Source organism: Staurois parvus, unplaced genomic scaffold (genome assembly GCF_062004578.1).
Source record: "Staurois parvus isolate SC_StPar_1 unplaced genomic scaffold, SC_StPar_1.0 ptg000299l, whole genome shotgun sequence".
Lineage (NCBI taxonomy): Eukaryota > Metazoa > Chordata > Amphibia > Anura > Ranidae > Staurois > Staurois parvus.
The window spans coordinates 18,358,685-18,374,863 of record NW_028318095.1 but is presented as its reverse complement, the minus strand read 5'-3'; the positions used below and the strand labels follow the sequence as shown (position 1 = coordinate 18,374,863).

Here is a 16,179-nt window from a genome sequence, read left to right as displayed (position 1 = left end):
AAAAGCTGCTCGCCTCGGGATCTGGCGCTGGGGATTCGTCCAGCCGGTCGGCCACGAGTCACTGCAGGCATTGCTGCCAGAGGCTTCTCTACCCTGCAGAGAATAAATATTTGGTTACTAAACAAATCAAAAATGAGAAAAATGAAAAAATGTAATAAACAATTGGTTGGACCATTATTAAGTAGAACAAAAACTGTCCCATAAACAACTATTGAGGATATAAAGGAAATTAAATGATTGACAGGAGGTTTAAGGTACACTCCTGTCTGCCCAGGACATTGACATTCATTACAAAAACAACATAGATGCAATTTGTGATAAGATTGTCATGGTCCTGTTATCTCCCCCAGTTAAATTCCCATATCTACCACCATATTTAGAAATCTTCTCTTTTGACCCTGTTACTAGAGAGGCAGGTGCTAAACTATTCTCTGATGCACATCTCACCACCTGCCTCCTCCTAGAACACCTAGTCTACAACCATCCGAACTGCTACCTCACCGATTAGTCTTTTCAGTTTTTTCTACCTTTCTAATTTTTCACCTATAACTCTATCTCCTTCTCTTTTTATCCTCTTTCCATAGGGGTTCCCAAGTCTCTATACTCAGAGCCCTTTTATCCTCTACCGCTGTGCTTCAATCCCATCATACTAGGATGTTAGATGTTACCTTCACCTCAGTAACATTTCCAAAATATGCCCCTTCCTAACCAACTCCCTTTTTCTACAGACCATCAATTACAACTCAAAATTTTAACAACTTACAAAGACATACACAACTCTGCCTCTACATCACCAACCTTGTCCTAAAATAACTAAAATAATAACCAAACTATTCTCTTTGCTTCTCCAAAAACCCCTTACTCCCTAGCTTCCTAGCCACCTCCTCTTATTCTCATCTGCAGCACATCTCTAGAGCTTCTCCTATCTTCTGGAACTCCCTACTTCATTCTGTTCAGTTATCTCCTATTCTGTCTTGTCTTTAGGCGACCCCTAAAATTTAATCACTGTAAGCAAGCCGATGTGGATAGAACAAACTGCACTCCTGTTTTCCGTTTTCAGCCGACAGTGAGCTAAAATTCATATGGTCAGGATTCACCCAGATGCCTGGACAACCACCTGGCTCAGCCGCTCAGTGATCCGCCGAGAGCCTGGGCCAGCCCCTCCCACCTCCTCCACAGCCCAGTGCTCCAGTAAGCACTGGAAAGGCAAAGAATACAGCCAGTAAATGACAGTCATCACTCTGCTCAGAGCGGAGGGGAGAACTGAGCGATCAGTGCTGTTTGACTGCTAAGTTTTCACTGAAGAGCCAGCATCGGATCGGCATCCACCTATGTGAGTATAAATGTTTGGTTTTTTTCTAAGTCCATACTTCTCTTTTTATTATACTGACCTCATTTTGACACTGCCAATGTCACTGTACAGATTAAGAAGTGCAGGTATACAGATATGATGAGCCATGATCTCATTCAGCTGGGGTCGCTTGGAAGGATCCAGGTTCAGCATGCTAAGTATAAGCTGGCGGAGTTCAGGACTGTATCGGTCAGAAATAGGGGCAAAAGTCCCACTCATGATCTTCAGCACTAAAGCAGGCAAGTTCTACACATAAAAGCACACACACAATATTGTGAGGTTGTAAGCACTGAGGACTATTGTACATTCACACCACGTTAAATTAACATCATATTCATTTATGTTTTATGACTGTTTTAAAACTTTGCATGTCTTAGACTTGCTACTCACAACTGCTCTGATCATCCTCTATTCTATTCTACACTCTCTAAGGCTGGCCATAGATAAGTTGCTTTTTTTCTATCAGACAGCAGGCTGTCTGATCCACAAAAACGAGGTGGATAGAGGAATCCCCTCCGCAACTGCATTTTGACAGCGGGGATCCTCCACTGTCAAAATGCACTGATCAGTGCTGCAGTCAACTAGTTGTAGCCATTGGTTGAATAAAAATGTTCCAACAAGCCCGTTTGACAGAATTCGACCATTAGATTGATTTCTGTTGAGCAGGAATGACCACAGATGAAAAGAAATTTAGCTGGTGCCTGCTGAACCGGTCAAATTTTAATCCATCTATGGCTGGATTAACACACATCTTCTAACTCTCCCTCTCTACTAGAATTTCCCTTTGCCCTTTCTGGCCCCTCTAGTGTAAATAACCTTTCTTCTAAAATGCCTAGTCTACAGCTGTCTGAACTTCCACTGTACAAACCTTCTTGACCTCTTTCAGATTGACTTTTGCCCACAACACTGCACAGAACCTGTCCTCTTAAAACTCACTAATGACTTACTATCTGCTAAAACCACTGGTCCTACTCCATATACTGTACTTAAGCTGGGTATACACATTCAGTTTTTTCTGTTCAGCCAGCAGAACCAGAAAACATTAATCAGTGCTTGCAACCATTGGATGCAAGCTCTGATCGAATGCCGGTTTTCCAGCAAGAGTGTTTGACCAAAGACGGCTGTTAGACCAGCTCCTGTTGAACAAACAGTAGTACACATCTACCGAGGGTTGACTTGTTCCTGCTGAACCCAACCGACTTTCAGTAAGCGTGAACCGAGCTACTATCTGCTAAAACCAATAGTCAACCTCCTTCTCTCCTCTTTCAGTAAGGTTTCTCCCAAGGCTTTGTCCATGGACCCCTTCTATTCTCCATCTGCACCTCCTCCCTGGGTCAGCTCATAGCCTCCCATGGCTTGAAATACTATCTGTAAGCAGATGACACCCAACAGAGCAACCCCCATAGCAAATTTTGGATGGTTCTTGATGAACTATCACAGTGTATGGCCACCTTAAATAATCCAGTAAAGTAACCCAGCACAGCTAAAATCCACAATGCACATGTCCGCACAGTCAGGTTATGAAATGATTCTGTGCAGTGCAATGTCCAACAACAAAACAATTCTAAATAGTGGGGTAGTTAGGTTTGCTACAGCTATATGTTATAAATAAAACAGAAGCCCTGGAAAAATATAATATGTTCCCATTAGGAATTTCTAGGCTTAATTTTATATTTTGGCCAGAATGTACCATTACACTGCAGATTACAGAATAAAGTACTGATATTAAATCATACAATTGCTGCCCCCAAATCAATGGGAAAAGATGCAACAAATTAGGATAAGTAGCCTCTTGGAAAGCTGTGTAAGACAGCTTCGAATTTTCGGCCGATAAATGAACAATCGGTGGCCCCCGTTGCCAATGCTGCCACCAATGTCCACGAAAAACGGCTGTTTTTGCGGATTTTCCAGCATGACTGATAAAAATAAAGGAGGAGATCCACGAAAAATGGCCGACGGGCTGGCCCCACTAACGGCGTGAATATCAGCCTATTTTTCGTGCAGACAAAAACTCGGCCGATAAATGACCCCTCTATTGCCTGCATTAACCACTTGCCTACCAGGCACTTATACCCCCTTATTTACCAGGACAATTTTCAGCTTTCAGCGCTGCCGCACTTTGATTGACAATTGCGCGGTCATGCAACATTGTACCCATATGAAATTTTGATCATTTTTTTCTCACAAATAGAGCTTTCTTTTGGTGGTATTTAATCGCCACTGGGCGCTTTACTTTTTGCGCTATAAACAAAAAAAGTGCAAAAAATTTGAAAAAAAAAAAAAAGTTTCTTTGTTTCTATTATAAAATTTTTCAAACAGGTAATTTTTCTCCTTCACTGATGTGCGTTGATGAGGCAGCACTGATGGGCACTGATAGGCAGCACTGATGCGCACTGATAGGCGGCACTGATGGGCACTGATAGGCAGCACTAAAGGGCACTGATAGGCAGTACTAATGAGGTGGCACGGATAGGCGGCACTGATAGGCAGCACTGATAGGAGGCACTGATAGGTGACACTGATGATGGGTACTGATAGACGGCACTGACTGGCATCACTGCTGGGCACTGACTGGCGGCAATGACTGGCACAACCGCTGGGCACTGACTGGTGGCACTGACTGGCAGCACTGCTGGGCTGCACTGGTGGGTGGCACTGGTGGGTGGGCACAGGTGGGTGGCACTGCTGGGCACAGGTGGGTGGGCACAGGTGGGTGGCACTGCTGGGCACAGGAAGGTGGCACTTCTGGGCACAGGTGTGTGACACTGCAGAGTGGCACAGGTGGGTGCATTGCTGGGCACAGGTGGGTGCACTGCTGGGCACAGGTGGGTCATCTGCTGGGCACAGGTGGGCGGAGCTAGTGGGCGCACTGCTGGGCACAGGTGGGCGGAACTTGTGGGTGGCACTGCTGGGCACCGATGATCGGTGCCGATCCTCGCTCTGACAACTGCCGGTTCTCGGCAGTACTTTCCTCACGATCTGACAGCGTGAGGACAGTGCAGCCGAGAACCGGCAATTGCATTTCCCTGTGATCAGCGTGTCATTGGACATGGCTGATCACGTGGTAAAAGGCCGCTGTAATTGGCCTTTTACCACATCACGTGATCAGCTGTGTCCGTAGGACACAGCGATCACGGAGAACGCCGGGTGCGCGCCCCCTGGGGCACGCAGGAGAGCGTGTTCTGGGAGGACGTCATATGACGTCCACCCAGAACTGGTCGGCCGCAGTGCAGCCGTCATTCGGCTATCTGCAGTCGGCAACTAGTTAAACCATATTGCCTAGAACAATAAAATTTGTCACCTGACAAAATAAATGTACAGACAACAAATCTGCCGGAACACAGACCAGATGGATTTATATTGATCTTTAGATGTGTAAACTGGCACGCTCGACCCAAAATTTAATTTCCTAATAATGGTGGACAATGAAAGTGGCAATAAATACGCTGATAATGTGCTCAGATGATTACACTGGCTGCAGCAGCCATTCATTACCAAAACTGATAAATACCAGCTGTGGGATGACCAATTTGCAGCTTTTACTAGATAAGGTGACTAGGGATGCACTGAAATATCGGCGGCTGAAATGTATCGGCCAAAAATAATGTTATCGGCATTTTGCCGATAGTAAAAAAGGTGCCGATAATGGCCGGAAAAAACATATGAGTTTGCCAGCGATATTAGCTGTGATTTGCCATGCTTTTACCCCGTTTAGGGTGCATTTTTCATAGGTCATGTGACTCAAAAAAATGCATCAAACCGCAACATGTGTGCGTTTATTATGGGTTTTCAATGCATTTCAGGCTTGATTCACACCAATGCAGTTTGTGTTTTGTCCGTTTTGCAGTACATTTTGCATTTTTGCATGCGCGTTTATGATGCATTTTTTTATGCAATTTGTGTTGTTTTTTTGGCCAACTTGTTGCTGGGCAGATTAAAAACACAAAACACATCAAAAACACAACACCTTCATTTTTTATGCATTTTTGCTGCGTTTTCAATGCATTTCAGGCCTGGTTCACACCAATGCAATTTTCTTTTTCTCCGTTTTGCAGTGCGTTTTTGCATGCAGATTTTTTTACACTGTTTTTTTATGAATTTTGTTACAATACAGTTCCCAGAAACACTGAGTCAAAAGGTGACCAGATAACATCATTGTCTGGAAGTAATGATATTTCACGGGCAAATAAAGGTTCAGGTAGCAGGTATGAGCCTGTCACTGAGATGCTTTTTAAAGATAAGTTATTTCCAGTGCTAAAAAAAACATATACCACGAGGTTGTTTGGCTGCCCTTGTATGAAACTGTCACTCGGTCCTTACCCTTGTAGAAAGAGTCTTGGTTTCATGTCACAAGCAAAAAATGTGTTAGAAAGGTTAAACAGTAACCCACTTCACAAGCTTCAGAAAACAAGATTATGTACCTCTGAAATATGTTATCCACTTGCAGATTGTTCCATTTTTCTTGCATTTTATATCCTAAAAAGAACTCATAACAACTGTACAGACACCTCTAAGCAGAACAATTTTGGGTAAAAAAAATTTACCCGCAATTCATTTTCCTAGTAAAATCGCTATTATTTAACCTAAATGAGGCTGCTGCTGCTGCTGCTATGATGTCTGCAGAAGTCATAACCACAAAACATTCAGCTGATGTGACCATCCACGTTTGTACCACAATCATTCTACAGAACAATCATATGGTGATCAGGTCTGTAAGGGACCTGATACTGCAACATATAAACACATTGCTTTGTATTTCTGGTCACTTTCATATCATTTCAATAAATGGGTCTACACAGACTCTATGTTTGCGTTTTCCCTTAGAAGATTCTCTGATCAATGTTTTGTGAATCTATAACCGCTATCTAGAGGGTGACTACAAGTTTCAGCATGCTCTCTGGAACAATGTTCTAAAACAGCTTTCTCTGCTCTAAATGAACACACGGGTGACACCATAAGGCACAGTTAAGTGAGATTTGCTCTTACCGGCGCCTCAAATGCCCTTTTAAGACTTGCAAGTTCATAGAGGACACATCCAAGTGCCCAGATGTCACTTTTCTGGTTGTAGGGCTTTCCTTCACATAGTTCTGGAGAGATGTAACATGGCGTTCCCACAACCTGAAGGAAAAAATTAAGCAATTAGTATGATTTTACATATAGTAAGAGGGTGATCAAAAACCCTCGCTATTTCAATAAGTAAATATTTTTAATTAACGTAAAGCAATTTTTTTCAACCTCTATAAGAGAAAGCATGGACTTAAAAAAAAAAGAAAAAGAAACATTTATACTCACCTAGGTAGATGCAGCATCAATTCGATGATGCATTTGTCCCCTGCCGGCTCTGCAGTGAGAACTAAGCGATCAAAAGCCTCTGATCGGTCAAGTCCCTCTCCGCTCTGAGCAAACAGCCGTGACTGTCAAACTACAGCTTGTTATTCTCTGCCTGCAGCACTCACTGGAGCACCAGGCTGTGGAAGGGTTGGGAGGGACCGGCTCAGGCTTTCGTTGGATCACTGAGAGGCTGAGCCAGGTGCCAGTCCAGACTTCTGGGTGGATCCCGACCATATGGTTGGGATCCTTTCAGAGCCTGGACTGGCTGAGTGACATCAGTTGACAGTGGACTTTAGCCGGCTTTTGGCTGAAAACAGGTCCCAGGAGTGTAGGTGTAAGGAATGTGGCATACTTTAAGTATTTGAAACTTAGGGTTGCTGTATTTAACAAAAATAATTTTAGTAATATTGAAATTAAACAAATAATAAGGGCCACAAATTGTAGTGTATGGAGAATAGATTATACAGAGAAGGTGGGGTGGGGACAGCAGAGACAGTATTTAGACACTCCCAGAAGAGGAGTGGGCTATAACATGAAGGGGGATGGGGCTGTGCTAATGAATTGACTCTTCCTGAAGAAGTCATATTTGCTAGAAAGTTCTGAGACACATTACAAGTGAATGTAGAAAGGAAAAGTCTTTTTAAACCTCTGTTTAGCTTAAGTTGCTGTGTCCCTGTTGGAAACCTTTCCCTTCCTCTTTCAGTGACCACACAAGAAACAAGGAAGAATCTTCTCTGTTGGAATATACAGAATAAAAATCTGAGTCAAATATATATGACACTATTTGTAACCATTGTGTCCCTCCCAATCTATATTCCTCTCTACATTTTGTTCTCCTATGCAACCCACATATTTGACTATGGCATACAGTATGTTTTTGCATCTTAAAATTTTAACTAAGTAAAGATTAAAGTAAAGAGAAAGTAAAAGGGATGATCTACTCTACTAGGCCTCATGCACACTAGGTGTCAAAAACACCACTTTAAGGGTGTTTGTCTTTTTTTTATGCCTCTATGTTAGCCTATGTATCCATGCACACAGGGGCATTTACAGACATTTACAAGCAGGAGCGTTTAGAGGCAGAAAAAAACCCCAAGGCCAAGTGCATTCAGGAAAGAAGCATTTCAGAGTAAAACATTCTTGATGTGTCTAACACACGTAAGCACTAGGAGTGTTTAGTGCTTGAGCCTTCATTCATTCCAATGGCTAGAATCAGGCCAATGGACTGAATGAATGAATGAACGCCCAAGCACTTGATGCACCTAAACGCATTTACAAAACACAGCTTTGGGTGCATTCTTAATGCTGCTTTTTCCTTCCCTGGAGAAAGGCATCCAAGGGAGGAAGAAAAACACCCAGTGTGCATGAAGCCTTATAGTTTAGTGACAAGATGGGTTCTACACCAGGCTACTAAGTCTATCTGATGTGTACTCTGCAGAGATGCCCAGGAATTGGTTATCCTGTCTGAGAAAGGTGTCTGGTCACCATAATGACTGGCTGAGCAGAATTACAATTTATTCGGCATATCAAACATTTGTACTTCAAATGTGTATTAACCTCATGGCCTGAAGTTCAGTTTTTATTTATTATTTAACAATACAAAGCATATTAAAGATTTACCAAGTAACAACCAACAATGCCACAGTCAGAAATAATCCAAATAGTACAGTGTAGTACAACATTCCAAAGCATTCCAATATAACTACAGTCATACCACATAGTGAAAATATAAACATAAGGCAAAGGAAATATGTACATTAAAGCCAGCCATAGATGGATCAAATCTTGGCCAGTTCAGCAGGGACCGGCCAAGATTCGATCCATGGATGAGAAGGCTGGTTGTACTGAAGTTGGTCCATAGATCGACTTTAGTACAACCAGCCTGTCCGATTTTCTTAATGTGATTACTGCCGCTGGCTATAGCAGCTGGTAGTGATCACTGTGTTCTGCTGGCAGAGAAGGTTCCCTGCTAGCAGAACACAATAGCACTGTGGGGGACATTCCCCCATTAACATTGACTGTGTTGATGGGGAAAATCATGCAATTTTCTTTCCTTCCACCCTTGGAAGGATAAAGATCGCCAGGGGCACTAAGGCCAAAGCAAATAGGCCTGGGAAGAGGGGGCAACTCTGCCTTGTCCCTCTACTCAGGGGAAAAAAGAGAGAGTACCATTGGTCCTTACCCGGGCCACGGGATAAGTATACAGTAATATGAGCCATGAAATGGATTTGGGACCAAAACCAAAGTTCTCCAAGACTGCCCAGAGGTAACCCCACTCAACAGAATCTAACTCTTTTCAGCCTCAGAGAGGCCACTAGCCCTGGGTGGTCTGGAGCACCCAAGGCCATGTGAGTATATAAGCGAGAGGATGTTAATATCTGTGCCCAGATGTATCAATGCTGTGATAACGGTATTAAGATGATTGGCTAATATATTTGTCAAACGTTTAGCATCCACATTCAACGAGGAGGCGAGGCATTAGGATGAGCAAAAATCAAAATTCTTGCCAGGTTTCAAGGCCATAAAGGGAGGCTGTCTCTTGGGAGGCCACTAGCATTGAATGAAAGTGGGGGGTTAATTCCTCAGTCAATTCCTCAGCTAAGATTTTATAAAAATTCCACAGGAAACCCATCAGGTCCAGGAGTCTCTTTGGATTGGAGGATTTATAGGGCTTTTTGGACCTCCTAGAGTGTGATAGGGGAGTCCAGCTGTTCTGTATCTGAAGTCATGAAAACTGGGAGGTTAACAGCAGCTAAGTAAGTCTGGAAGTCACTAGCAGTATAATTCACCCAGGAACTATAAAGTTCCCAATAATTAACAATCATTAATCACCACAGAGTGTGTGAGTGTTTCACCTGTAGGGCTAAGGATTTGGGGTACACTCACTGACGATGACAAAGATTTTCTGAGATTGGTGTAATAGGTGCTTTTTAGTCACAGACATACAAAGGAGGATCATTTCCCAAGAAAGGTAGTCTATTATAATACTTTAAATCCCCAGCCTGGCTATATTGTCTTTCCAAGTCAAAGGGATGTGCAATTCATATGGCCCGACGCCTGGGACATGCAGTTTCGGGTGCCAGGCAGGTAGGTTTTTTTGCCTTTAGCCCTACTGCGGGCAAGCAGCAGGGCTCACCTGTCAGGTGGAAGCATTAGAGCGGCAGCGCTGCTGCCCAATTGCTTCCACACAGCCCACAGTGCCAGCCTCTTCCCCCTGCCCGCTATATGTCCCAGGCTCTGCTTGCAAACCTGCAGGCCCAGGACTGGTTCAGTGGGTGCCGGCGGGATGTGGTATAGGGGAGGGAGGAGAGCGGCCTTCTCTTCTTGTCCCGACCCGGAAGTGATGTGACGTCACTTTCGAGTCCCTTTTTTACAGATTCCCGGTCATTGAGGCTGGGAAAGAATGCAATGTGGTGCGATGTGCACTGCATTACAATCAGTGGAGCACAGGGGAGATATCCAGGGTCTTTTAAAGAGAACCTGCCACCAAAAAATCATCCCATAGGGGACTTTTTAAGAAAAAAAAAGGAAGTTACATTCAAGCATATAACCCCCACATTTTCAAGGCCCCCACACCCACAAATGTAAAAGCACGTGCTTAGGCACCTACACATGAAAACATCGACTGCGATACACATGTCACATATCACCGCACATGCCAGATTGAGAGAAATCATTCTAGCACCTCCGTAAAGCTAAACTGATGACCTAAAAGGGGCTTTATAAGCACTGCCTACTGAAAATATAGGGTACTAATGTTTGTTGCCGTTTCACGAGTGCACACAAATAAATGTTGGATATCCATTTACTTGATGCAACCTTGTCTTTTATATTTTACAAAAAATTGGATAATTTATTGCTTTTTGTGCTCTAAAATTACCTTTGTGATAATATTGTGTGACATAAAAAATGTAAACTACCGCTGTTTTATTCTCTAGGATCTCTGATTTCAGAAAATATATAATGTTGGGGGTTTTGTGTCATCTTCAGGCCTTAAATGATTTTTTAAACGTGTGCAAAAAAATGCAAAAACCGCTCTGGCAGCGAAATGGATAAAGGATAAGCCCGACACTCCCTTTTCCCGACGAGCACCCAATTGGTGCTCATTACACTGCAAGGTGTCTCTCCTCCCTGCTAGTCCCCGGGTGCGGTGCTGGAGAGATACAGGGAGGGCAGAAGGAAATAAACAGCGCAATGTTAAAATAATTAAATGTTTAAGTCGTCATAAAGCCACTTTTGATTTTAAAAGCCCCAGACATTACTTAAAGCAAATTTAAATATGGTTTTGGTTAAAATTTATGTTTTCCTATCAGGACAAGTAGATTGGGACACCGATTTAGTCCCTGGACAAGTTGTTTTTTAAAAAATGTCCACACCCCTGAAGTCAGAAGCTTCAGACTCAATCCTATCAGGGATTGATATTGTTCTTTAGTGAATGCTTTAAAATCATCCCACATTGGAGCATCCAGTGCAAAATTGGGGTTGACACTCCTTGAGCTGCTCCCTAAAACTTGGTTCCTCTCTAACATCAGCAATCCAAAATCTAGAGAGCTGCTGTCTGTCAAAGAGGTTATATAAAACAGTAATCTGCAGCAACATTGGTGCATGATCAGAGATCACCTTCGGAAAGATTAAAATATGCCTGATCCTGGGCAGGACAATTCTCCCACAAATGCCAGGTCAATACATGAAATTATTTTGTAAGATGCTGACTGGCACATGAAGGCTTTTTTTGCCGGATGTTTCCATCTCCAGACATCTCAGCCCATGTGGAGGTCAGAATCCAAAGTGCTATCCGGAGTCTTGTCCATGCTTGGATCATATTAAAATCACCTGTAATTATGATATCTGTGGAATAGATGGTCACAATTGTAATCAATTTATGCAGTAACCTAAGTGATGAAGGAGGAGGTACTGTAGGTACAGACCTACAAGGACCATATCCATAAATTCAATTTGTGCATGTATGACTATGTACTTTCCATCCGAGTCCAGGACAAGGTCTATCAATTTAAAAGGTACAGATTTTTACACCAGAATGCTCACTCCTCTAGCAAAAACAGAATAGCTGGAATGGCAGTAGTAACCAACCCAGAGTTTCTTAAGGCTCAAAGTTTTACTACAAGTAAGGTGTGTCTCCCAGTATGTACAAATATGGAGATTATAGATTTTCAAGAATTGGAAAACTAAAGAACATTTGACTGAGGAGTTCAGGCCTCTCGTATTCAAAGAGATAATACTATAGTGAGCCATGGTACCTGTATAGCAATACAAACAAAACCCCAAGGACAGAAAGAACCCGGAGGGAATGACATAAAACACAGCATAATAAATATAAAGAGAGATACACTGTACCAAATATACGTTAACCCAGATATACTGAATTGCAGCAAATAAAAGGTAAAGCAAAACAGAAACAAAACAAACACTCCAACCAAAGCCACACCCCACCAGCCCCCTTACAACTGAGAGTGGCTTGCGTCCCAATCCCAAATATTGCTCTCGGCCACTTGCAGAGGGTACAGAGTGTAAGACACATGGAGAAAGTAGTAATACTTTTTGTACTTACATAGAAAAACAAACAACAACAAACAGATTCCATCCGGACATTAAATGTGGTGCAGGTCTCCCAGTAAAACTAGGGGTACAAACTTAAACTTGAAAGTAGCACTTCCAGCTGAGTGAAAATGGTCCTGAGAGTCCAGCAACCCACCCCATCACAGGATGGGTGCAGGAAGGGGCATAAAAGTGCTGAGAAAGCCGCAGGGTGCCCGCCAGAATCCCTCACGACATAGAGGACATATGGAAAGCTCATGGTATATACAACTTAATGCTCACAACAGGTAAAACAGCCCTGGGTATACAAGAGTAGACATGGGTAGGCAGGCCAGGATGACTGAGAGACCCAAAGGACAAAAGGAACATACAGTAAGTCAAGAATAGCACTGCCTGTGACAGTTTCAAGCCAGGAGGCTGCATCTTCAGGAGAGATGAAGAAATGAACCTGATCTCCATCCTGGACTCTCAGTTTTCCTGGAAAAAACATACTGTACTTCAGTCCATTTGTACAAAGCTTGGCCCTGATAAGATCAAAGAACTTCATCTGGTGCTGTCTCTCCACTGTGTAGTCAGAGAAGATAAGGAGTTTGGTGCTATTGTATAATGGCTCCCTTTGCAATGGGGCTTGGGCTATAAGAATGTGATGTGCTTGGTCCACCATGAATTGCATGAATTTGGCCCACAGTAAGAGAGATTTAAGCAGATTTTGAGTGAAGGACACTGGGTCAGAGCCCTCCAAACCTTCGGGGAGTCCAAGGATTCACATGTTGTTCAGCCAATTGCGGTTTTCAGCATCTGGTCTGTAGGTATTTTACTTTAACCTTCAGGATATGAGGTCTGCCACACGGTCTCTTTGGATATCTTCCATGGAGGAAACCCTGTGTTCCACCTCAGTGAGGCGCTCTCTAAACTTGTCCAAGTCCTTACAAATCACACTAAGCTCACTGTGCACATGATCAATCTTAGAGGTGAGGATGGATTGGCAGCTGGTAATGGCTTGCATCAGAGTTGTGAAGAAAGAAGTCTAGTGAGGCATACTCCAGCTCTTCTGTCTGTGTGACCATGCTGCATGTAATGGCAGAGTGATCTACTGTTGAGGATTCAGAGCTCACAAGATCGACAGTGTGGGGGATTGGGCCAAAGCTTTTGCCACTTGTCATATTCCTCAAGATGGCGGGAGAAAGAAAAGCCAAGCCGAATTAGTAAGAATACACCCTAGCCATGACCCCTGGAGTTCAGCTTTAAAGTAAGTTATGGTAACACTTTGATGTTCAGCTATAGTACCTTATTCTTTTCAATACCATCCATCCATCCGAAAATATAAATACATTTCTCAGTTTTAAATGCCCCTATCTAATTAAATGAAAGTTAAAGCAGAACTACACTGCATCTGAGCACCACAAACCAAAAAAAAAACGCTAATTAATTTATAATATTCTAAACAAACTCACCCATCCATCCATGTCTCCATGCTTTATTGTGCTGAGAAATCTCTTTGAAAAACACCCCCTAGCATTTCTGGCCATGACCATCTTGTGTAAGGGCAGATGATTCATGTAGCATTTACGTCCTGGAATCCATCTTCCCTTAGCTCAGGCATGCAGGCAGGAGGGTGTGCTTAGCTAAGAGAACCCCTCCTCCCCTTTTTAAGACTGCTGAGATGTTTGACATCATTTGTCTAGGCATGGAAACCAGGAGGTAACTGAAGAAATGTAAAAAAAAGTTATAAAACAAGTGAATATGATATACTTTCCTATTTACTAATGCTAGCAGCATAAGGGTTAAAAATAGTCGATGTTGATTAAGAGAGAAATAAATAAGAGAGTGAAGTTCCACATTAAGAGACACATAAAGCATTAAACAATTCTGAAAGTTTAATCTGACTTGCAAAACAGATTAAATTTTACAGAGCATGGAAAACAAAGAACGTTTCCAAGGGCAAACCTGTTAAATCTGGGACAGATCCCTAGAAAGCAGAGACAACTGACAGTTGTGACACTGAAATGTCAGAAAACATATTTTCAGTATACATCATGTGTCTGACCTACAGATGTCTCTGATTCTCCTATTTCTAAATGAACATTACTGTATATAGGAGTAAACTAACAATGAAGAGAAATCAACAATTTCATCTTTGGCCTAAAATAAAATAGTTTTGTAATGAAAATGTGTAATTCACTCTGGCTGACATATTTCCACTTAAAGTGTTACTAAACCCTCAACAGTAAAATCAGTCTGTATATACAGTAAAGAATGATTGTTATACTTACTATGGAACCAACCTAAGGGGTTAATTCTCTGTATTGTGTAAAAACGCTGTTTGATCCTGACTTCTCTGATCCTCCCCTTCTTCCAGTGTCACCCTCTTATCTCCTGATAAGACATATCCGTGTGCAGACACTCTGCACATGCTCAGTTTGGTGTGTAAAAATAGGTATTGTACTCACAAATGACATGAATGTCAAAGGCACATTGTAAAGAACAGCACTGTCCAATCCACACTACGTGGCCATCTACACTGGGAATCCTAGACTTCCAACAGGCTAAAGTGTTTCAAGGACTTGCCTCTTCCTCAGAGCCCTGGCCCTGAAGAACATCTGGCCCTGGTTCAGAGAAAGAGGCAAGTCCTCGAAACGTATTAGCCTATTGGAAGTCCAGGGTTCCCATTGTGGATGGCCACGTAGTGTGGATTGGACAGTTCTTTACAATGTGCCTTTGACATTTATGTCATTTGTGAGTATGATACTTATTTTTATTTCTTCAATAAATGTTTTTTACGGTAATGTACTAGGCCGGTGTGCCCTCTGTTTGTTTTTTTATATCCAGTGCATTTGGACTATCCCGGTCCGTTAAGGGCAGCAAGCAGTGCACAATCCAGGACATCCAAGATGTAGCCATAGCCCATGCTGAGTCCATCCTCAAGCGCAGGAGAATTTGGGTTTGGAGTTTTCAGTTTGGTGTGTATTGGTAGAGAGGTTGGGAGAGTGCATGTGATCAGCACAGGGCCAAATCAGCCCTCCAGACAGAGGTCAGGTGTTCTGCATCCTGTTAGAGCAAAACGAAAACTCCTCCTACATGCTTTAACCAATGCTTGGCTGGACACTGATAGAAGTCATAAGTCTGCTCTAACTGCTGATGAGAAATGGTATTTAGCAGTTTATATTTACTAAAATAACTGCACTTCCATGTTCTGTGTACTGCGGGAGACCAGACATAGTGAATGCAGGGTCCTGGGTTTAGTAACACTTTAAGAGAAACCCCAAAATATTGCCCTAATCATCCATCGCCAAAACTTAACTCTTACCCTACACTTAACCCTAACCCTTAAAGTTCGGTTCTCCTCCTCCTCTACCATTATTGGTAGTTTATTTTCTGGAAGCAGGTAGTTTTTTTCTGACAGGCAACTGCTCCCATTTCAACATTTCTTGACTAGGCGGTAATTGATAAAGTTCAACCACCTCTTTCCACCACAGCCTTTTGGAACATGTGACATGCTCCAGGAGGCTGCAGAACCAGTCTAAAAGCGCAGCATGTCTCACATATGTGCAGTGGGAAGCCATCTGTGAAACAGCATGAAGTCACATCTGGCTTCTCACAGCCAAGCTGGCAGCACTGGAGATACGAAGACCAGAAAAGAACCAGCCTGGGTGAAAACATTGCTGGACCCCTGTCCTGGTAAGTGTCTGTTTATTAAAAATCAGCAGCTACAGTATATGTTGCTGCTGACTTTTAATCTTTTTAAAAATAGCTGTAGTTGCACCTTTAAAGTGCAACCACACTTAAAGTGCATTTGCACTTTCTATTTTTGTCAGTTCCCCTTCCTCTAGTACAGGTTCCCAGCCTTACACTCTCCGTAAAGTACAGTCTACTCAGCACCACACAGTCTCCCGTCATTATCTTCTCCCGTCATTATCTGGAGTCTGGGTGACTCCAAGGAG

General features: G+C 42.8%; 1 protein-coding gene across 1 annotated transcript in view; it reads right to left on the bottom strand.

The window, feature by feature from the left end:
- Positions 1-16,179, bottom strand: part of NEK8 (NIMA related kinase 8) — a 108,551-nt gene that overhangs the window by 58,721 nt on the left and 33,651 nt on the right. Inside the window, exons 4-6 of the mRNA XM_089682987.1 lie at positions 6,338-6,469; positions 1,392-1,597; positions 14-93 (exon numbers count right to left, since the gene is read on the bottom strand). Coding sequence (XP_089539113.1) covers positions 14-93; positions 1,392-1,597; positions 6,338-6,469 — 418 coding nt within the window. The remainder of the gene's footprint in view (positions 1-13; positions 94-1,391; positions 1,598-6,337; positions 6,470-16,179) is intronic.